Source organism: Ochotona curzoniae, unplaced genomic scaffold (genome assembly GCF_017591425.1).
Source record: "Ochotona curzoniae isolate NIBS_2020 unplaced genomic scaffold, NIBS_Ocur_1.0 scaffold_4701, whole genome shotgun sequence".
Lineage (NCBI taxonomy): Eukaryota > Metazoa > Chordata > Mammalia > Lagomorpha > Ochotonidae > Ochotona > Ochotona curzoniae.
Window position 1 is genome coordinate 13,453,485 of NW_024467122.1, and position 18,240 is coordinate 13,471,724.

At 47.8% G+C, this 18,240-nt stretch overlaps 1 protein-coding gene across 4 annotated transcripts in view; it reads right to left on the reverse strand.

Moving 5' to 3' along the window:
• Positions 1 to 290: 290 nt before the first annotated feature.
• CYFIP1 (cytoplasmic FMR1 interacting protein 1) overlaps positions 291 to 18,240 on the reverse strand; it is a 75,030-nt gene continuing 57,080 nt past the window's right edge. For all 4 annotated transcript variants that reach the window (XM_040969594.1, XM_040969596.1, XM_040969597.1 and 1 more), the window contains 10 exons: positions 17,709 to 17,908; positions 13,954 to 14,041; positions 8,610 to 8,753; positions 7,639 to 7,729; positions 6,792 to 6,922; positions 5,010 to 5,082; positions 4,150 to 4,244; positions 3,252 to 3,490; positions 2,880 to 3,027; positions 291 to 993 (listed from right to left, as the gene is read on the reverse strand). In XM_040969594.1, the coding sequence (XP_040825528.1) occupies positions 829 to 993; positions 2,880 to 3,027; positions 3,252 to 3,490; positions 4,150 to 4,244; positions 5,010 to 5,082; positions 6,792 to 6,922; positions 7,639 to 7,729; positions 8,610 to 8,753; positions 13,954 to 14,041; positions 17,709 to 17,908 (1,374 nt within the window). In that variant the 3' untranslated portion in view covers positions 291 to 828. The remainder of the gene's footprint in view (positions 994 to 2,879; positions 3,028 to 3,251; positions 3,491 to 4,149; positions 4,245 to 5,009; positions 5,083 to 6,791; positions 6,923 to 7,638; positions 7,730 to 8,609; positions 8,754 to 13,953; positions 14,042 to 17,708; positions 17,909 to 18,240) is intronic.

The following is an 18,240-nucleotide window of genomic DNA, read 5'->3' on the forward strand; positions in this document are numbered from 1 at the left end:
GACAATTTCCTAAACTACTGACTTCCTGCAGGCCATGCACACACAAAGGAAAATGCCCTTACTCTGTTTCGGCTGCTGCAAATGGAAGAGGGACAGTCATTGTCTTACCTTTGCCAGGAAGAGGTAACTGTGCTGGTGAGGAGAGCAGCGTTCTGAACGGTGTTGTAATCTTGTTTCATGATCCTGAGTGTCATGCAGGATCTGGTGAGCCCAGTCCTTCCGTTCAGCTAGAGTACCCTGCTTAACCAAACTGCACAGGCGCATAGTAAATGAAAGAATACCAATAGGCTTCATTAGTTTTATTTCTGTAACTTTTAAATCATACTGGATTCTGTCACAACTGGAATTGTTGGTAGCAAAGGAATGGAGTTCACTGTTTCTGAAATACTGACACAAAACAGAAAAGGGCATAATGACTTACAAAAGATTGTCCAAAAAGACCAGAAAAAAAATCCCTCAATAAAGCTAAACAGTTAATCATTGATTAAATTTTCAAAGGGAGTTTAATACAATTAGCTGGTATTAAGTTACTGGAGGAACAAACTGAGCAGCATTTTGACATAGCTAGCTGCTGGAACATTCCGTAGAAAAACTGGAGCTATGATGGGAGCATTGAGCAGCCACTGTGGTCAGACCTCCTAATTACCAAAAGCATATACAATTTTAGTCTAGAAAAATAAGTTTTATAAAATTAAGCTTTTAGATTGAAAAGCACCCTCTTTCTTTAGCAAGTAACAGAGATACTAGAAAATAGTCCCTAAATCTCTCACTAAATAGTTGATGGAAGGAAAAACACGCCATTAGAATTACTGTTTGCCACGTGTGCCCTTAGCTGCTGGCCAGAGACTGGTGAATGGGCGGCTGGAAGCAGCGCACGTGCTCCACCGGGGTGCTCTCTCCGTCGCCCGACTTCAAGTACTTGTCCAGGATGGTGATGATCTCCTCATTAAGAATCTGGAACTTGCGAATTCTTTCCACCATCTTCTTCAAAGGCTACAATTAGGATGTCTCACTATTAGCGCTTGTAAATTTCTTATAGTTTGCTATTTTATTTTTCTGAGAATCTTGGTATTTTAGAAACAGAAGGCAACTATTAGAACTATGGTGTATTTCTCTGCCAGTTCCATGCCCACATGTAAAATCCAGAGGCCTGTTCTCCAATAGCTATTAAGAACTTAGATACAAAAGATAAAGATGATATGTAAGATCACTGAGGAAAGGCCAGGAATGTTAGACCCAGAACTTAAAGCAGAAGTCAGGGCCAACAACAGCGTGAGGTGACAACCTGGGCCACAAGGAAGCTGGGTTACCCTGGAAGACAGAACCCTCTCTAATTATGACCATACTGGGACCACCTAGTCCTGAGAAGAAGAAATGCTAATCTTGGGAGGAAAACAACCTAAATTCATTTCAAAGGCTTTTAGAGTTAGGGGGAAACTTTATTAAAGCTACAACCAGAGCCTGGCGCAATAGCCTAGTGGCTAAATCTTCACCTTGCACTTGCCAGGTTCCGATTTGGGTGCCAGTTACTGTTCTGGCTGCTCCACTTGCCATCCAGCTCCCTGCTTGTGGCCTGGGAAAACAGTAGTGGAGAGCCCAAAGCCTTGGGTCCCTGCTCCCACACACATGGGAGACCTGCAAGAAGCTCCTGGCTCTGGATTGACTGCTGTTGCAGCCATTTGGGGAGTGAACCAGTGGATGGATCATCTTTGTCACTGCTTCTCCTCTAAGATCTTATTTATATTGGAAAAGCAGATTTAAACAAAATGGTGTAGGGCCTGGCGTGGTAGCCTAGTGGCTAAAATCCTTACCTTGTATGTACCAGGGTCCCAGTTTGTGTCCCAGCAGCCCCGCTTCCCACCCAGCTCCCTGCTTGTGGCACGGGAAAGCAACTGAGGACGGCCCAAAGCCTTGGGACCCTGTACTCGCATGGGAGACTCAGAAAAAGCTCTGGGCTCCAGATCAGCTCAGGTCCAGCTGTTGCGAGCCCTTGAGGACTGATCTGTCTATCTGGTCAAAGAAGTAGAGGCTTAGGCACTAAACTATTCCCTCCACAATGCCCAAGCTTAACCCTTGGCAACCATGAGTGCATTACCTTACATGTCAACAGACACGGGCAGATGTGGCTAAGGTTGCAAACTTCAAGACCCAAGGAGTCTCCCCAGGTAGAATCACTGTTTTCATAGGACTTTCTGGAGCAGGAGTGAATGCCACATTAACAGCTCTCAACCCGGTGTCATAGGGGAGCTTGGGTCACACGTGAAAGGCATGAGCAGACAGGCAAAGTAACAGTGCACATGAAACAGCACCCCCATTCTGTGATAGGCACCTACATGAACGAGCCTGCAGTACATTCACTCCGAGCCTCCAGAAGGAACCAGCACTACCAGACCCAGACTTCTGACAGGAATTGTGAGATCCAGCTGTTAAGCCTGTGACGTTGCAGGAGCCAGAGAAAACTGGCATGTGGAAAACAGAACGAGCAGGACTAGCATATGTCTAATTGAAGTCCTTACAGAAGGGAATGGAAAGTGGCTAAAATATAAGATAATGGCTGAGAATTTTCTAGATTTTAAGGAATTCTTGAAAGAAAATAGCTTAGAAAGTCTAAAAAAGCACACTTTGGGAAGCCAAAAAACAAATCACATGGCAAAAAACTGAAAATAGTGTGCAAGATAAGAAATGAAGCATGTCAAGTAATGTATCTTGAAAACAGTTGGAAAATAGAACAATTAGTATTTTGTCTGTTGCATTGCTCTGCTTGCTTAAATTCATTCAGGCAAGGAAAGTTTCAGATGGTGGTTTGTTACTAAGATACAACACTTTCCCACAAAAAGTTTTCCTAATTAGGAAGTAAGTTGTTGCAGACATTCACATACCACGTTTTTGATGATCTCGTCTTTGCCGTCATGTTTCTGGACTTTAAGCAGATGGTAGCAGAAGTCTAGAACGGCAAAGCGCCGCTGCTGCCCCAGGAGTGCAATGATCATACAACCAGCCCAGTGGAGCCCATCACCGAAACACTGCCTGGAAGAAGCAGTAAACAATGGAAGTCTGTCCACACATCAGTGAGACCCAGATAACACTCCCCCGTCTGTCCCCACAGCCAAGGGAAGCACCAGAATCACCAGGGGAAGGGTCAAACACCTCTCCTGCAGTTCCTGAGTGAGCCTCGGGACTCCTATGTTCCCTCCCCAGGCAGCTGCTGCACCCATTCCACTCTACTCCAGAGCATCACAGCACATACTTACTCAACCGTAAACTCATGCGTCCCCACAGGAATACAGTAGACAAACTGCATGGCACTCCACAGCCTGTGAAATTCCACACACTCATCCACATGCATGACCCCGTTGCTAGGCAGAGGCCCACGCCAGATAGGGTCATCCAGAAAGGTTCGAATCCGTGTCAGGATAACCTCAAACATAGACAGGCCACAGCAGAGGCGCTCTTTGGTCAGCAAGTCTCCCTCTCTTGCAATTGCAATTTGCTGCAGAAAACCAAAGCAGAGCAATGTTAAAAGGCCCTCAGCAGAATGCCAGAGTGCTGAGACTAAACTACTACAGCTTTGCTTGTTTATAGACTGAGCTTAAAGAAGAGGGTTTACAGAAGAAAAGTCAATTTAAATCAGCAATTATCATTATGGCTTGTAAGACTAAAAATACAGTTCATATTCAGGAAGTTATTTGCCTGTGGGAGACATCTGGCAATATCCAGAGACACGTTTTGGGTGTGAGAAAGTGGCCTTTTATCCAGTGGGTGGAGATGAGGAATGGAGCTCAGTCCCCTACAATGCACAGGATAGCCCCAACCACAAAGAGATCCAAGGTGGCAACAGTGCCAGGCTTAACTAGCCTGATAACTCTGCCTCCTTCAAACACTGTGAAAAAGCCTTCATTATCCACCATAAAGGAATGGACCACAGCAACAACCAGTGACATTTACTGTGGCATGTCGTAGGCCCAAGTGATACACTAAACCTTTGCTGTCTTCAGCTCACTTAAACTCTGTAACCTCCTTTGAGACAGGAAGGCCCAAGTGACTAGGTAGCCCATTTTGCCTCGGAAAGCCTTCCAGGCTGTTCCTGACCATGACACACCCTTAAGAAAGGAAACCCAGCTTGCAGCCCTTCCAGCCACAGCACACTACCTGAGGAGTGCCCAGCCTCTCGATCAGGGGGACAAGGTGCAGAGGGGCATACTTGGATTCCAGCCTCTTCATCTTAGCATCAAGTCTCTCCCCCTCTGAAGGAGAAGAAAGAATTCATAATATTAAAGAGATTTTTAAGATGTTTAGAGGTTCTTTGAAAAATTCTTTCTTACTCAGTGTGATGGCTCAGTGGCTAAATTCTAGCTTTGCAAGCACCAGGATCCCATATGGGCAAAGGTTCGTGTCCCAGCTGCTTCACTTCTCTTAGCTCCCTGCTTGTGGCTCAGGAAGGAAGTGGAGGACAGCCCAAGGCATTGAGACCCTGCACCCATGTGAGAGACTCAGAAGAAGCTCCTGGCTTCAGATTGGCTTAGTTCCAGCCATTATGGCCACTTGGGGAGTGAACTAGGACAGAAGATCTTTGTCTCTCTATAAATCTGATCTGCCTTTCCAATCAAAATAAATCTTTAAAATAACAATTCTTTCATAGAATTGACCCATTTGAAGCTTTAATTCAAACTGAGACAACTGATTGTCCAGTTTTTTGCTTTTTTAACTTTAGATTCCATATAGAATCAGCAGCAGAGAATTGTACAAGGAACCTCTTTATCATCCACTGTGACTGTCAGCATCTCCTGGCCATTCTTGTTCCTAAGTTGTGTAAACTACAGTTTCAGCGATTAGCAGCTCAAGTGTTCAACATCCATTTAGTTAGGTAGTGAGTACTCATCTGTCATTCCCAGTTGTGACTGGCCAGTCATCAAGCTCAGTGAACACTTGCCTTTAGTTTTGGCCTTACGGCACATAACACTGCAAAGGACACCCTGAACTCCTTACTCCATACTATAAACACAGCTCACCTTTTACGTGGACTCGTGGTAAGATGTTCTGGAAAGGGGCTGCGTGTAACAAGTCACATACTTCTTCCAAAGACTAGGGTGAAGGAAAAAAACGTCATGTCAGAGTTCTATCTCGGGAAGCGGGAACTCTGGGATGGTGGAAGTGTTGTGTATGTTATCCCTGCAGTAGCCACTCAACCATGGGTGGCTACTGGGTGTGAGCTAGTACACTTGAAGAACTGAAGTTTTAGTAATTCTAAAACTTTTTGGAGATGAGTGAGGATCGGGATTGAAGATGGAGGACTGCCATCCAGGATTCACCAGCTGGGCAGCCCTTTCCTCACCCAGTCTCAACCACATTTTATACAGCAAGACCTCACTATTCTCCACCAAGTCCTAATGAGCATTCTTCAGATAATATACACATTACAGAGTGTATAGAACCCCTAAAAAGCCACCATGAGCCCAAACACAGCCAAGAATAGGACAGTGAGAATCTTAGAGCATGAGCAAGGGCCTCTACCAATTGAGGTGATTCTTTACAGGGCAGGCAGAAGACGAGAAGGGCCTCCTGCTCATACCCATTCTGTACTGTTAGAAATCCATCAAGATAAAATGAAGGATTAACAAAAGACTTGGCCATCAAAAAAGTCAAGACATAACTCATGGGGGCCAGTGATGTATCAGCTAAAGCCACTGTCTGGAGTGCCAGCATGACACGTAGGTGCCATTTAAGTCCCAGCTGCTCCACTTCCCATCCAGCTCCCTGCTTGTGACCTGGGAAAACAGTAGAGGACGGCCCAAAGCCTTGGGACCCTGTACCCACATGGGAAACCTGAAAGAAGGTCCTGGCTCCTGGCTTTGGATCAGCTCAGCTCCAGTCATTGTGGCCATTTGGGGAGTGAATCAGCGGATGAAATATCTTTCCAATAAAATAAATAAATCTTTAAAAATAACAAAAATGAAAGCCCTTTAGAAAGAGATTGTTCAAATTAAGAGCATTTGATCAGAATAAAAAGATGAGGTTCAAGGGGAAGAAATGTTTGCCATGTGTGTAATGCATAAAAGTTCAACTTCCATAATTATCTGCACAGAATCATCTGAATTTCCATAAATCATTTACACAAAAACACAAAAAACAAATGTTGCATTTTTCAGGGGGAAAAAAAGAACAAGTGACCGAATGAAGATACTCTCCATGTGAGTCATTAGGTAAAGGCAGACTGGGGCTGTGTAACACACTAGTTAATGCTCGCTAGGCTTGAGGGCTGTAAGCTGTCAGCTGACGTGAGGTGCAGAGGCCTGAGTATCAGGTCAGATGACATGAGGAGGCAGTCAAGGAGGTGAGGAATCCCAGGTATTCACTCTAGTCTCCAAATGTGCTACTTAAGTTTAAACTTCAATAAAATTTAAAAACGATTTTCTCGATAACATTGAGCCACACTTCAAGCGCTCACTAGCCCCAGGTAGGGAAGTTTCCATCTCTGTAGCAGCCTCTCCTGGCAGTAATGCCTTCCATATTATCTTACAGACACATCAGATGTCTCAGTGTAGACAGTGAAAATATCACAGAACAGTCACAAAATTCACAAAGAAAAACATCCTTGAAATAATTATCTGTATCACATTTTTACTTCTCAGTCGTCAGCAACACATCCAAATCAAAGTAAGCCATGAAAAAGGAATGGTGCCCTACAACACTTCCATCCTCCCTACTAAACCACTCAGTCAAGTCTGCTTTCCTTGCATAGTGACAGGAAGTCACCTGGGCATGCTGGGGGGCAGGCTGGGTCAGGCACTCACCAGGCTCTGCTCAATGAGCAGGCAGAAGAGAACAGCGTTGCCCACCTCCCGCAGGTTCTGAAAGCACACAGTCTTCAGCTCCGCGTACTCCACAATGTCCTTGAGCTGGTGGTGGAAGAACTCCAGGATGCCTGCAAGAGCAGACAGCAGGGTGAGTGGAAGTTGTGAAGCGCAGCTATGACCCACAACCGGAGCACCTGCCCCTGACACTGCTAGCATGCTTAGGTATGGGGCTCGCCAGGACTTCCCATCTCTAGCATCCTCCTTGGAATGGTGGCATGCTCATCATCTAGGAAAATGCCAACCTGTGCTGGATCAATCCAGTATCCTTAGAGAAGATGATGGCGATAGGAAATGTCACTACATCACAAAAAAAAAGATTTCACTGCCATCCCCACTGATGACAGAGTGTGTGATAACAATTCAATGTCCCTTCACACACATGGAACTGTCCCTGAGGCTGAGTCCCCCACAAGCTCAGCAGGGCAATAGGACCCAGTGACTGAGCTCCTTGCTCACTCTGGTGGACCACTTTGGGGGGTGGGGAGCTGGAGTTCTGGGCTCCTTACTTCTCAGTGTCTGATACCTGCTGACTTCAAGGGCTCCTTCAGCTTCCATAGTTGCAAACAGAATCTGCTTCTGGCTACAAGATTCAATTTCTCGTTCTATTAAGTCAGGATGTGGTTCAGGACATTCTTGTCTCCTCCCAATACATCTCAAGAATTTCCGCTTGATTTCCTTCACTGTGGTCTGACTGACCTCACCCTCTTCTCCACGGACATCACCAGAAGCTCCCTTTACCTCGGGGGACCACGTTCCCATCTGGCCCAGAAACACCTGTGCTTACCAGGAGAGCCATACTCATGCCGGGGCAGGCGGCAGATCTTGGGCATCACCTCCATCAATGTCTTCACATACTGCAGGATCGTGCCTTGCAACTGCAGGAGACACAGGCTGCGTCAGCCACGGGCCTCCGCTCTCATCGCGGGCTGTGGCTGGTGCACATGCTGCAAAGGAGTCTTGCAGAAACACCCAGGACCACACAGTCGCTTTGGTTGGGGAGTGAACACCCAGTAGAGGGAAGAGAAGGCAGCTTGCATCAAGCATCTTCCTACCATGCACAAACATTTAAAACACAACAATACTCTTAGGATCCAGATGGCCTTGAAGTGCAACAGGGAACAGGTGGGAAGCCCTGGACACCAAGTGGCACCTCTGAAGAAGCATCACCAACTGATGAGTGCTGGCAGCTCCAGGAAATAGCAGCTCCCACAGGATGCCTTCTGGGTGCCTCTGTTGGATGTGGTGCAACTGTGAGGACCTTGTTGCCATCACATTCAGCCATGGTGAGGCCAAGAATCCTGACCACGCTCCCAAGTGTCTGGGGGCACAGCCAGCCCTCACCCGGCTTGAGTTCCCAGCAAGGCTTGCATAGGACCTAGAGGCCTATGGTGGAATTCATCTAAATTCTAATTAAGTTTTAAATTTTTGACCTACATGGTCAATGCCAAGGCTGGGAAAATGTAGAGTCTGCGTTTGCATAGAACAGTACTTTCTTGTAAGATAGGCACTGTGGGTGTGGAGATAAAGCCTTTTCTGTATCAGTTAAAATTACACGGAGCCATTCTCTGGAAGTAGGAAAGATGGGGGAGATATCAAGTGACACATGGCCACAAGCTAAATCAAGCTCTGTATGATTGTGAAACTAAATGAACATCTGTAAAAGAACCACAGTCCAGACAACAGCAAGAGCTCCTCGCTTGGCTGACCCTGACGACTTCAGGGCAAGCGAAGGAAGCTCTGCCAATGGGAACTCACCAGGCTCTTGACGACTTTCAGCAGCTCCTCCATGACCACAGCAATGCCTTGGTAGCCAAGCAGCCGGCAGATGACCTGAAAGTGTGGAGGCCCCACGAAGTTCCTGTAGCTGCCGTAAATGCTGGAGTAGGCCAGGTTCAAAGCCTGAGGAACACAGCAGAGTGTGACTGTGGTCTCTGCACACGGAGGCAGGGAAGAATCCCAGTGGGGGATGGATGCAATACACACAGCACCCTTGCATGAAGGACCGACCCTGTGAATTTACTTGGAAATACGATACCTCAAAAATGTCCCTTTATTTTGTTAGCTGCACTTCACAAATTCTGCCATGTTCACATTTTCATTCAATTCAATTTTTTTTTTTTTTGGTAAAATTTTTCTTGAGACTTTCTCGACTCATGTATTATTTAGAAGTGTGTTAAATTTCAACTACCTGGAGAATTTTGTGTTACCTCTTTGTTACTGACTCTAGTTTAACTCACTGTGTTCCACTCTGTATGATTTCAACTCTTTTCATTCTGTTGAGGTTTTTACAGCTCGGATATGATCTGTCTTGGTGACTGTTTCATGGGCACTAACACTTAGTAATTATATCATGGTGAATATATTAAATACAAGTGGTTTAAAGACAGTTAAGGAAAAATTGGCAGAATGGATGAAAAATAAAGCTTAATGATATGCTGCATGAAAACTTCAGAATGGAAGTCAAAGAATGGAAAAAAGATGTCCATGAAATGAGTAACATGGGTATCGTTTAATGACAAAATAGAATATCAAACCAAATATTTTGCTTCAAAATATTTGAGGCAAACTCACAGAAGAGGAAAAAGTCACAGCTATACATGGTAACTTCAATGTCCTCAGCAATTGACAAAATGGACAGGAAATCAGCAACAACAGAGAAAAAGCAAAATCATCAACAAACAGGATGTGACGGGTACACATGGAATACTCCACCTAGCAGTATGAGAATACACGTTCAAAGTCAGGTAGGCGCAAGACGTGTTCTCTCTTCCTTTGATGCTCATGCCTTGTACTAAAAAAAATTACCTCTTGGAAAGTCAGATATACAGAGAGAAAGATCTCCCATCTGCTGGCTCACTCCCTGACTGGCTGCAACAGCTGGAGCTGAGCCAATCCGAAGCCAGGAGCCAAAAGCCTCCTCTGGGTCTCCCATGCAGGTGCAGGGTCCCAAGACTTTGGGCTTACCTCAACTGCTTTCCCAGGTTCCAAGCAGGGAGCTGGATGGGAAGCAGGGTTGCTGGGATTAGAACTGGCACCTATATGGGATCCCGGCACATGCAAGGCAAGGACTTTAGCTACCTGGTTACTGCACCAGGCCTAAAAATAAATTAATCCTAAAAAATAAATAAAATAAAATGCAGTCACGAAGAGCCTGATTGCTGTGAGTTCTTCCTGGCCAGCCACCAGATGTGTGGGTGGTCATGGGATCCCGAGAACAGAATCCGCATCAAAACTATAAAGTATTAAACTAAACCATGTCAGACAACATTAAAGACAGGACACCCTGTCAAATGCCCATCCCATGACCAACCCCTAAAACCACCGCTGGACTTCAAAGAGCCATATCTGATCATGAGCTCAGACACACCACTCCTCTCGGCCTCCTTAAAGCATTCCCAGAGTCGACCTGACTGTTAGAGGAGCCAGTGCCGCAGACACAGCCCACCCCCAGCTCTTCACCCTAACCCCGTGGACAAAGCCCAGACATCCCAAAAAGAGAACTGTCATCAGCAGCATATATGACTGCAGTACTCGGGGTGGGCGAGCTCCTCCTCAAAGCAGCAGAACCTCACTGGCCCAGCACTCGGAGGAGGGAAGCTCTTGGACAGTCGGCTGCACAGTGGCTGCTGCGAGGCAGAGGCTCCACCTGACGGCACCCTCACTGTGTCACCTGGGCCCTTCCAACACTCCAGACAGCCCCGTGCCTTCCTCTGTGAAGTGAGGACGGCACCCTCACTGTGTCACCTGGGCCCTTCCATTGCTCCAGACAGCCCCGTGCCTTCCTCTGTGAACCGAGGACGGCACCCTCACTGTGTCACCTGGGCCCTTCCATTGCTCCAGACAGCCCCGTGCCTTCCTCTGTGAACTGAGGACGATCTTACTCTCCTTTAGGAAAAGGAGCACGAGTAATGTGCTCAGGAGTGTGTGTGCGTTAGTCAGAAAACCAGACTGCTCAAGTGGTGACATTCTCAAGAACAGACATCGGATTATGATCATTCACCAAAGCCAGTTTCATTCTCATTAGACATTAGCCCTGGTTCATTATTAAAGACTTATTTATTTGTAGTCAGAGAGAAAGAGAGATTGATTGATTGATTGATTGATTCTGTATCTGCTGGTTCACATGATCACAACTGCTGGGACTGGGCCAGGACAAGCCAGGAGCCGGAAGCTTCTTCCAGGTCTCCCCCATAGTTTCAAGGACCTTGGGCTATCTTCCACTGCTGTCCCTGACAAATTAGCAGGGAGCTGGATGGAAGCGGAGCACCCAGCACTCAAACTGGTGCCACATGGGATGCCAGCATTGCAGGTGGTAGCTTAAACCACTGCACTATAACACATGCCCCAAATGTATTCATCACTCAAAAAAAAAAAATAAAAAACCATGAATTTTAATTTAGGTTCCTATTTAATTCCTAGTCACAAAGATAAGATCATCTGCTGGGCAGAATCAGGCTTGACTGCAACCACCAGCATGTGCATAAGCTGATTGGGGTGATGGACTGTGTTGGACCCTGTACTGGCATTCACACACAAGAGTCAGGTCTGGGATCACCTCAGACGAAGTTTCTTTGGAGATCCCTCCAACTGAACTGCTGATCTCAGAACCCCAACCACGAAGAGACTATGTCAGCCAGTGGATTCTGAAGAGATTTCAGCGTGCTTGGAATCCCCAGATTGGCAGCAATTCCAAACTGTTGAACTATCAAAACTGCTGGAGCAGGACCCTAGGAGCATACCCCACGTTGGGGACCTGGGATGGGTGGGGCTTCTCCCTTAATCTCTCCCCTTACCCAGGATACAGAAAGAATATTAATGTGGAAACACATTACACACTTTCCTGTAGTCCTAGACCCTCTGTGCCCTAATCAACTATGTAAAGATAATCAAAATAAAAGAATTTTTTTAAAAAAGATAAAATCATCACAACTGCAACAAAATAAAGTGCACTAGACATATCTCTGTAGAGCTGATGTAGTGGTCCTGGCATCCCCACTGGATGCTGGTTCATGTTCCAACTGCTCCATTTGTAATCCGGCTCTTTGGTAGCAGCTTAGAAAAAGGAGAGGAAGATAACCCAAGTGTTTGGGCTCCTGCAATCCACGTGAGAGACCTGGAAGAAGCTCCTGGCCTTGGTCTGGCTGAGCCCAAGCAGTTGTAGCCATCTGGAGAGCAAACCAGTACATGGAAAACCTCTCTATGCCCTCATTCTCTGCAGCTGTGCATTCAAATAAATAATAATTATTACAATCCTAGAATCTTCAAAGAGATGGTTTCTACAGGGGTACACAGAGCCCAAGCTGAGGGAGGGGTCTCTGTGACCCATGGTGCCTGCGAGGCAGCAGCAGCAGCAACAGGCGTTGCATTTCTCCCCAGAAGGGAGAGGTCAGAGGCAGACACTGCAACCCACGGGCACAGGGGAGGAAGCCCGAATCCCTTACTTCCTCCTTGTTTGGACCAACTTTCTAATGGTGAGACGTGGGCTGGGGGGGCTCCCTCCTGAAGCCCCTTTGTGAACACCACTCCTGGATGGAGACCAGGGGCACTTAGGAATACAGTGAACGCTGGTCAGATGCCAGATGAGTGAGCCAGGGAACTGCAACGACAGTCTGACAGCACATAATAACCAACGTCACCGAGTTCATACAAAGCAGACTCGGCTTAAGCCCAGCACACGGGACAAGGTCTGTCCTCTTCAATCCTGCTCGCAGTGCCCTCAGCCCCATGTCCCTGGTGTCACCTGTGATGCCCAGTGGAGCAGTGTCCTGTTCCTCGCAGTCTGGGGCAGGGTGCAGGTGCTTGCCCTCTGTCACCCCACAACTGCCCACATGCCAACACATGTGGGTGGAACTATGACAAACCTGAGATGCCCAGCTCTTGAGTTGCAACTGGCAGATGGGATAGGCAGTGTCCCAGGAGTATGTCTGTCAGAGCTCATTTTGTGTTAACTCGTTTCTCCCCAAGAACTTAGCTTGCCTCAGAGAGAACAGTTCAACATGCGTGAGTGCAGGTGTGTGCCTCTCAGAGGCCCAGGGCCCAGGGATATGTCCCCAGCAGCACGCTGCACCAGAGGAGCCAGGCACTTCAACCTCTTGCCACCTGAGGAACATAATTCCTACTGCTGTCATATTTCTCTTCAATAACCAGTATGGCTGGATGTTGGCTCTCATTTTACTTATTCTTAGTTCTGGAACTTGTGTTCATCTCACCAGTCTCTTTACATCTCCTTCTACTGAACTGAGTGCCTTAAATGCATCATCCCTTGTTCCAGGAGTCCCGCGGACACCAAGATGTGCAGATCTCAAGCCCCTCCCTTAAAACAGCATCGAGATCTCAAGATAACTTACGGCACCTCACTCCAGTGACATGTATGTAGCCGCAGTGCACTGCGAGAATCATGACAGTAAGTCTGTGCCTGCTCTGCACACACACAGCTTCTGTCTTCCCTGCGTATTTCTGATCCATAGCCGGCCGAATCCAGAGGCAAAAGCAACGGACAGGGAAGAGCCGACTGAGTTGAGGTCCCAGCACACACCACTGCGCATCAGGCCCCTGGGCCCAGGTGTTCGCCCCCTCTCACTAGGCAAGGGTGTCAGTGGTTTCCCGCTGCTTGCAACACACACACCCAGGCTGGCTTTGCTGTTTTCCCACCTCCCTCCCTCACCTCTGCCAGTGCATAGCAGCCTGGCCCCTACGTCTCAGAACTGCTCGCCATACACTGTCCTAGCTCCACGTTTTTAGACATTTAAGTTACTTAACAATCTCACATATTTTAATTCCATGGAGGAGACCAGACATACCCTGACATCCACAAAGTCCTATTAATCCAAAATCAGAGGGTTAGGGTGGGCCGGGGGGGGGGGGGGGGAGGAGTGGTTAATTTCTGTTCACCAATAAAAGCTAACAAAGTAATGCAATTTTTTCAATTGCATTATTGACATGAGCATCAAACACCAAAGGAAGGAAAAATAACATTTTAGATTTGGCATGATACACTTAAAATCACTGCAACTTAATGGATCTAAATTAAACCTACTTAAAACATTAAGCTTAAAAATGTTGCATTAGAAACTGACACACACACACACAAAGAACCTACCTTGGACCCATGCAAATACTGGGGTTGTGCATTTGGCTGTTTGTCTCTTTGAAACTCCTGAGAAAATGGTAATACTGTCCGAACAAACCTAAACAAGAAAGATTAAGGAAAACAGAAAATCAAATTTCATGGTAGTTCTCTGAAATTCAGAACTTTTGCGGATAATGCCTCGGTTTAGTATGTTAAGCCGTTACCTACAGTGCCAGTACCCCACATGGGTGCCAGCTGGAGTCCTAGCTGCTCCACTTCCCATCCAGCTCCCTGCTAATAGCCTGGGAAAGCAGTGGACGATGGCTCAAGTCTTGGGCTCCTGCACCCACACAGGAGACCCAGAAGTAGCTCCTGGTTCTGAGCTTTGGACAGACTCAGCTCCAACCATTGCTGCCGTTTGGGGAGTGAACCACTAGATGGAAAATTTCTCTCCTCTTTTTGTAAATCTTTCAAGTAAAACTAAGCCCTTTGTGTGTGTGTGTGTGTGTGTGTGTGTGTGTGTGTGTGTACATAAAGAAACATATATATATATTATATATATATAATTCAGAGTGTTTGTATTAACTATCTGTTAAATCTTTCCAGTTAGCTGACACAATTATCAAATAGGAAAATTCTAACAAATAAATTATAGAACAAATCATATGCAAATCCTCTGAAATGCAATAAATATATCTAAAGTTTAAGATGTAAATTGAGAACATACAGTGTCTTCTTGGGAACAATCTCCATGCCAGGGCAGAGTCTGGTCCAGCATGAGCAAAACCACCCTGGTCCCACCCCAGCCTGTACCAATGGGCAGCGAACGCGCACTCAGCAACAGCAGCCCACTGGTGAGCAGGGTACCGTGCTGCTCTGCTCACTCGTCAGGGGCCAGGAAAGAACAAGCCAACTTAGGGATTTATGAACCTGCGCACTAAGGGATGATTGGTGATTGGTTAAGGACCGTCAAAAACACAAATGATCAATTTTTCAAGCAGAAATAGCGATCTTGGCTAAGGCCTTCAAAGCAGAAGGGTCCTGCTTTGAACATGTCTTACATATGAACAAGTAAGACTTTTACAAAGAAGTATAATAAAGAAGACACATGGACTTGCCCATTATTTAATCCTATAGACTGAATGGACTCACACTGTACTTCAGTAAATAAAGAAGTGATGTGCTTGTGGGTGTTGCTGGGGCAGTGTGCGTATGTGACAGCGCGGCCGTGCTGTCTGCACACGTGTGTTGATCCTGTGTGTGTGCGTCTAACTGTGCACAGGTGTATGGGTATATGTGCCCATGTAGAGTATGTCTCTGAATGCTCATGAGCTGTGTGCTTGCACCTGTCTCAGCAACAGCACTTCATCAGGAGGCATGGATGCTGGGGTGATTTACAGAGAGGGTACCCTTTACTCCAGACAGTTTGGGCATTGCTCACAGAGTGGGGATGGCTCCTGGTGGGCACCATACCTGTACAGTTGCTGCATGCACTTCAGACTCCATCCACCTTAGATGGAGACAGGGCAGAGAGAAAAACCACAGTCCAAATCACTTAAAGGGAGCCAAACCCGAAATGAGACAGAGCAGTGAGGCTGCACCAGTCTTCTATGCCCGCCTCGAGCGTGGTATGTTCTCCCAAGGTGAGAATGCTTACAGTACTGCCTTGACTGCAGGCACGCCTGAACTGGCTCTGTATGGCATGCAGCTGGAATATGAAGCTGTCACAGAAACATAAGTCCCCATCACACTACTGTCCCTCATGTGACTCATATTTTTAGAGCAACAGAAGAGACAGAGATGAGAGTGATACAGCTGTATGCCCAGGCCACCAGGGATTGATGGCCATGACCAGAGGCCAGGAAAAGACACAGAGAGAGCTGAGCCCTGCAGACCCTGTGGCTCTGACCTCCTGTCTCCAGACCGGTGAGAACAGAGCACTGTGGCGTGAAGCCACTCAGTGCATGACAATAAGGACAGCAACCACAGGAGCCTGGCACAGGCTCATACCAGCCTCCTGCAGCTCGGCCTACCGTGAAGGTCCACACCCAGGGATGGCCTGGGAGCAAGGAGCACACACAGCACCCGGAGGCAGCCCTTCCTGCCCTCCCACATGATACATCTATGATTTCTAATTCTTCTGTAAGTAGGAGGCATTATATGTGTAATACAAATATTCTTTTTCCATACCAGCTTGCCAAGTAAGTTCCAGGAAATGAGTACCTTAAAGGTGGGTGAGGGATGGGTGTTGAGCTGGCAGGCAAGAGCCCTGCATCCCACACAGGAGTGCCTGGGATCAACTCCCGGCCCTGGCTCCTGACTCTAGGTTCCTGCTAAAGCAGACCTTGGGAGGCGGCAGGGAAAGCTCAGGTCACGGGAGGAGACCAGCTGGAGGGCTCAGCTTCTGACCTGAGCGCAGCCTTCACCACTGCAGGTGCCTGCACAGGGTTGCTCTCCTTTCAGTTCCATCTTTGTTGTTCAAATACATTCACAAAATCATTTAAAAATGTTAAGTGATGCAATAAAAAGGAGTTGTCTTTTGGCTCTGGTTTCCATGGAGCAGATGCAGGCCAGGCCTGGGGGTCACTGAGGAAGGTGATGTGGAAGGAGCCACCTGTGACTCTGGAGCCCACGGCTGGGTTGTTACTTGCCTCTGGCTGAGGGTGTCTGTCGGCCATTGTGAGAGTCAGGAGGGCTGCCTGGCATACAGAACTGCGAGAGACCTGCTAGATGCCAAATGCTTACCCCCAAAAAAGGGGAATGAAAAAGCTTGTGGCCTGGTTTGACTGCTGAATGTCAAAACATTAAACTGTTCTCTACAAAACTGTTAATGAAAATTTTAAATAGCATAATTACAAAAAAAAAAAAAAGTTGCCTGACAAACGCACATAGGGCTTGACCTGTGTCTCCACATGAAATGCAATCCTGACAGCCACGAGGCCCAAACAGCAGCAGCAATGGCAGACACGAGTGGGCCACAGCACGAGCCCTCCTGCCTCAGTCCGAGTTCAGCATCCTTCACTCTTGTGACAGAAAACCCCCAGTCTCAACCCCTTGTTCAGGTGGGGCAAACCCCCAGCGCAGTAAGAACACTTATACTCACAGCGCTCCTGGCACACATGTGCATGCACGCTCATGCACACACAAATGCAGACACAGGGAACTGGGCACCTTCCTGGGCACTCCCATTGCCTTCTGGACTGCTGGGACCCAAGGTGAGGCCAGGGGTGCCCCTACACCCCACACCTGAGTGTCCCTGGCACACAACACAGCAGAGCCAACAAGCTCAGCAGAAAGAGAGCAAGCCTCAGTTCCCCAAACCTTGGCCAGTATTAGGAGGCTAACCCACATAGTACTGGGGTATCAACTGCACCCACAAAGTCTGCCTCTTCATCTCTTCCAGCAGAGCAGTATGATGGCAGCAGGAAGACAGAGCGTGTCAGTGACCAATCCACCCACACCCCGCAACACTCCCTGCAGCCTTGCAGCAGGCAGCCCAGCCTCAGCTGCCACACCCCACATGCATTCAGATCCATTCCAAACCACCAGCAAGAGCCCCGGGTGAGTGCCCCGCCCAGGCCCCAGCTGTGGTCCACTTGGTCTCCACTGGGACACGCCTAATGACCTATTTAAGGACTTGTGAAAGGAAGGGAATGGGAGGGTCAGATGGTGCTGGACATGAGCAAGAAAGTGGCCAGGCAGAGACATGGAAGGCCTCCGGGAACATCTACACGGGGCACTGCTCTCCAGGGCAGGCGCCCAGAGACGGAGAGCAGCCTGCTCACCGGTTGGTGGAGCCGTTGTAGCAGTAGTTGGGCAGGAAGTCATAGTTGAGTTCCCAGAACACGTGGAGGGTGATCCTCCCATAGGGAGCCGACACGTTGTGGTTGGCCTCCCGGAACATGGCGTCGAAACTGTCCAGCGTTAGGTAGCGGCTCAGCAGCTTGTGGGTCATGCGGTTGATTTCAAGCAGGCCGTCTAACTCCTAAAGGATCACAGAGATGGGGGCATGAGAGCAGCACCGGGCCACGTGGAGGAGGCTCCCATGCCACTAGTGCCTCCACTCTCCACCTTGACTGGGCGGTCCCTGGGAGGACCCACCACCCAGTGGAGCTGAGCCGGGCAGTGGCCAGCTTGTTATGCCAAGACCATCTGGAAGATGGGAGCTTGCTTATCACAACCTCAAAGCCCTCGCCACTGTCCACAGTTGCCCTCTCGTCACCCCGCAGGGCACGGTCCGTTTGGCTGTGTCAGCTTCTCCCACCACCATTTCCCAGTGACTCAGCAACTAAGCTCAGCAGCTCCCCACCTCCAACA